This window comes from Haliaeetus leucocephalus, unplaced genomic scaffold (genome assembly GCF_000737465.1).
Source record: "Haliaeetus leucocephalus isolate CR32 unplaced genomic scaffold, Haliaeetus_leucocephalus-4.0 Scaffold217, whole genome shotgun sequence".
In the NCBI taxonomy this organism is placed as follows: Eukaryota; Metazoa; Chordata; class Aves; order Accipitriformes; family Accipitridae; genus Haliaeetus; species Haliaeetus leucocephalus.
The window spans coordinates 5896600-5901231 of record NW_010972653.1 but is presented as its reverse complement, the minus strand read 5'-3'; the positions used below and the strand labels follow the sequence as shown (position 1 = coordinate 5901231).

General features: G+C 39.2%; 1 protein-coding gene across 1 annotated transcript in view; it reads left to right on the top strand.

Moving 5' to 3' along the window:
• TAF1B (TATA box binding protein (TBP)-associated factor, RNA polymerase I, B, 63kDa) overlaps positions 1 to 4632 on the top strand; it is a 70830-nt gene that overhangs the window by 20124 nt on the left and 46074 nt on the right. Inside the window, exons 2-6 of the mRNA XM_010566747.1 lie at positions 626 to 724; positions 1269 to 1356; positions 3208 to 3305; positions 3599 to 3694; positions 4301 to 4433. Of these exons, the coding sequence (XP_010565049.1) occupies positions 626 to 724; positions 1269 to 1356; positions 3208 to 3305; positions 3599 to 3694; positions 4301 to 4433 (514 nt within the window). The remainder of the gene's footprint in view (positions 1 to 625; positions 725 to 1268; positions 1357 to 3207; positions 3306 to 3598; positions 3695 to 4300; positions 4434 to 4632) is intronic.

Sequence of the window (4632 nt, the reverse complement as noted above, 5' to 3'; positions counted from 1 at the left end):
TGTCCCCGGCGGGGGCCGGTGAGGGGCCGCGGGTGTGCCGACGGGCGGCTGGCCGGCCGTCCCCCCCGGGCCCGAAGGGAGCTGCCCGGCCCCAGCACGCTCGTGTGGGGTGCTTCTGAAAAATGCTTCATCTTAATCTGTTGCTTTCCCTCTTCTCTCCTTCCTCCTCCGGCTTCTCCGGGAAGTCTCCCTTTCTCCCGGCACATCTCTCCACCGCCTTGTGCAGGCTTTCTTCCCCTGCATGTGTCTCTCCGCAGTTCTGGAAATGTATTTTTCCTTTCATCTCCTGCTCTCTACTTTTTGTCTCTGCTTCCGTTTCTGATGCGTGTTTTTTTTCAAGCCATGTCATGTGTGCGCTAGGTGTGGATTATTATTCCCCTTGTTCTAATGCTCACATACACAAGAGCTGATGCTTGCCAGCTAAAATTATTTGTTCACAGTTATCTACAACTGATAGCAAATGCTACGATTACTTGTTATCACCCAGAGCTAACATAAAGGGCATAAATATTCTTCTCTGTGAATAATCTCAAAAGCTCTGCAGTAGCCTAGTAGTAGTGCCATTTGTTTTACCTGAACACGTGTGAAACTGTTGTTTTGTGTTGTTGTTTTTTTTTCCTTTTAGAGAGATTTTAATGAACGCTGTGCCCAATGTTCAGAAGTGAACTGGGGTCTCACTGATGGAGGCAGATTTTATTGCAGATCTTGCCACAACGTTACTGAGGTAAAAAGCTGAGCTACAGGCCTTGGAAAAGGTTTATTTTGATTGCTGCTTGTTTTTTTAGTAAGAAAATGTTAGATTTTTCTCCTTGGCATTAGGAGTTGAAGGCAGTATTGTGATTCTTCCTTTTTCATGCTTTACTTGACACTGTTTAAAACTCATGTTCCTTGAAATCACAAAATTTAAAATGAACCATCTTAAGACACTGTGTTGCTGTAGCTGTAGTGCCGGCATGCTGTCTAGATGCCTTAGAAGTATTACCTGGGCATTGCTGCACTTTAGTACAGTACCAGTGTAGGCAAACCCTGATGCATATGACCTGTATGTCCAGGATAGTAATTCTCTATTTTTGCAATTTCAGAATGAAAAGTTCAGAATGTTCTGTCTCTCTTTAGTTTAGGAAATTTGAACAAGTTCTTCCATTATGTCTTATGATGGGGCAATCTGTGCAAGTTAGGCCTGGCTTTTTTTCTTGCTGAGAAAAGAAAAAAATATATATTATATTTATATTATAAATATATTATATATATATATTCCTGTTTTGCAGAGAACTAGAGAAGTTGTAAACACTGATTTTATTTCTAATACAAGAGTCCAGACAATCTCCAATGTTTTAAGAAAGCAGGAAAAAACTGGTATGTATGAGTTTCTCTCTGTATTTTGCATAAGAGTGGCTGTTCAGTCAGGGTTCACCTAGCCCATTATGTCTTTGATGGTGACCAAAAGCAGATAGCTAGGAAAGACTGTAAGAACAGGAACAAAATACAGCCCCTAGATGCTGTCACAACCTTTAGCGGTCACCTTCAGTGACTTCTTGAGCCACAGGTGACCTCTGTGAGCCTGGTGGTGGGTTTTGGGGGATTGAACAGAGCTATATGTTACTTATTGCCACGTTGATTTGTAGAAGCCAATACTGACTGAAGATACTGGTGGCATGTATTCAGATGTGGTGATCCCTTTGTTCCTTCCTTGCGATGGCTATCACAAAACCAGAAAAGTTGTCTGTCTTCTTAAGTGAGATGTGACAGTGGTCCAGCTCTTAGAATGTCAGTCTGGCTTGCATTACAGGTACTTGGCCCTGTAACCTACACACAAACCTGCATGGAAGAGATTTCACGCAGTTACAATAGCTAAACCAATATTGCATCCTTTATCCAGAGTCACTTCTATACTTTCAATTTCATGATTCAGAAGAATAGTAGTCATTATGTATGATGATATATGCCATAAGGATGTTATGGTAAGGCTGCTGCTGGAGCTGTGTATGTATACTGTGATGGCTGGATAGATGTTATACTGTTGTGGCCACTTCCAAAAAGCAAAAATGCATTACAATGCTAAATGAAGCATGGGGTTATTTTTGTCTCTGATATGCTGACCTATCTTTGCTCTACTGCGGTGGGATTAGAACATTTCTTTGAAAAGAACAATTGTGTGGAAGTGAAGGGAGGAGTGAAAAGGGGAACAACCTTACCACCTCCACTTGTCTTTATCCTGTGTTGTTCCTAAAGTCTGAGCTGTGTACCACTTCATGCTTTCTATTTTTCCTGTTAGGAGGGTCATTAGCCAACCCCCAGGCTTCTTAAGAAATCCTTAGCTTCACCCAGTCCCTCCCATGAGTGCTATTACATTATACTATGGCAGCTTATTTTCGTGCATTTATAGGAGTAAGCTGTATCTGTGGTTAACAGTTACAGCCAACATCATTAAAACAGGGCAGAAGCTTTGGGCAGATAACTTTTAAGATGGCGAGATGCAAGGTGTGATTGTAACAAAAAATAATGAACGAGAGGTGTGGAGGGAATGAAAAGGAAGTTGAGAAATGCAGAGAAAATTTCTAAAACCAGAAGCCTGTAGAAAAGGAGTTGTAAATATAGAGAGGTAAGGGTGAAAATTAAATGTAATGCAGTCTGAGGGAATAGTGAATAGATCAGAGCAGGCCCCCTCCTTATGAAATTCATGTTGTGCTGAGATTTGCTAGAAGCTTGAAATAGCTGAGAAAGTTTCTTTAATTTGAATGTGTATGATTCTGTGGGAGAGAATGGTGAAGACTGTGGTGATATTGGTTGGTTTTTGCCTGACTCACCACCATAATGTGTTCCAGTTTTCTGTGCTGGGAATGGGAAAGAAATGATCGTATTTCTTTTTTTAATGACAGGTTCTCAGTTATTTTAAAACTGGTCACATAACTCTCCACTTGATTACAAATGCTGCACTAGAAGTTATAGTGAAATATATTACTATTGGGAAATGTGTGGAGAGCAGTGCTTGCTCAGTAGCTTTTCTTCTTGATTGAGACTGTGAACAAATGGAGTATTCTGTGTACCTGGTCTATGCTCTAGGATCTGAAATTATTGAATAGAGAGACATGTCTCTATCCTGATACCAAGAGAACAGAATATTAAGTGGAAATAAGTGTGCATAAGGTTAAAAAAACCCCAGAACAGTACAAACAAAAAAACATACTTTTTTTTTCCCCCACTTAGATGGAGGCTGTGAATGGTATGTTTGTGAAGGCTTTCAGCTTGTACTCAAGAAACAAGCCGAAGCTTTAGAAGCATTAGGAGTATGTCCACAAATGAAGGTATGTAGATATCAGTGTGAGTTCTACATGCACTGTGTGTATTAGAAGAGATGTTATTTTAAAAGATCATGATTTTTAAAGTGAATTGAACAATGCCCTCTTTAAAAACGTTGAGAATATGAAAACAAACTTAGCTTCTCTGGTAATTTTAAAATGTAGTTTATAAATCACAGTTAATAAAATTAGAGCTGGAACATTATTCAGATTCCTGAGGTAGAAATTACGCTCTGTTCTCTCAGCAATTAATGACCTTGTAAACTTTGTACTAATCACTATCCATTTGTATTTATCAGGATGAAATTCTGTGCAATTTTTGGAGGTGTTACCTTCAGAAGAGCAAACAGGCATATTGCAACAGACCAGCTGGGGAAACTGTCAAAGCATTATCAGTAAGTGAAAAGCTCAAATCACATGAGATGTTGGGTATCTTTTTAAAAAGCAACAACAGAAACCTTCTTTGTTCAAGCTACATATCTAGCTTGTATTAATGTCACTTCAGTATGAAGGATGTCTTCTAAACAGGGCTCCACGTGTCCATTTTGTTGTACGGTTTTTTTTTCCTATTTTGAGAAACAAATACTTCTCTGAATACGGGAAACTGCTTTTTTTAAAATATTGCTTTGTCTTGGCATAGATAGTCAGTAGATAGACCAGAATTTGTAATACAAAATGCATCATCAGTTACCATTCTTTCCTGTCGGCTCTTGAAGTTATTTATTTCATCAAGCTTTGATTCTATGTATTGCCAACTTTCTGGTCATTGTAGCAGATTGAAATGTACTGTAATCACTAGAAGTCTTTTTATCTTGAGAAATCCTTTAAAAATACTTTTTTTTGCAAGGTTTCTTTATGTACTGGTGATTCACAGAGAAAGTAAAAATGTGAACAGTTTGGGTTTAAACTTCATTTACTGTTGATCTTGCATCTCTCATGCTGTATTTGGTTTCTTCAGATTGAAACAGTAGATAATACAATGACTTATTTACAAAAAACAGGTATGTGATAGCAGTACTGATGCGGACAGTGAATTAGAGAGACGTAGCCTTCTTCACATGTTGTCTGTCTCTGAAAGTGAGGGGGATCTACAGACTGATTGCAGCTTTGCCTCATCAACTAGCAAGGTCTCAGGTAGGAGCAATGAACTGGACTATCTGGAAACCATTTTTGCATAGGTTTTTTAATATAAATAAATATATATAAAGTGTATTCATGTACAATGAGTTGGAGGTACTGGTTGGAAAGTGTAAAGTTTTCAGTCCTGTTTGCCACTAGAGTACTTTATATTCTACCAGAAATAGAAGACTTCCCCCCCGCCCCCCGCCCCCCG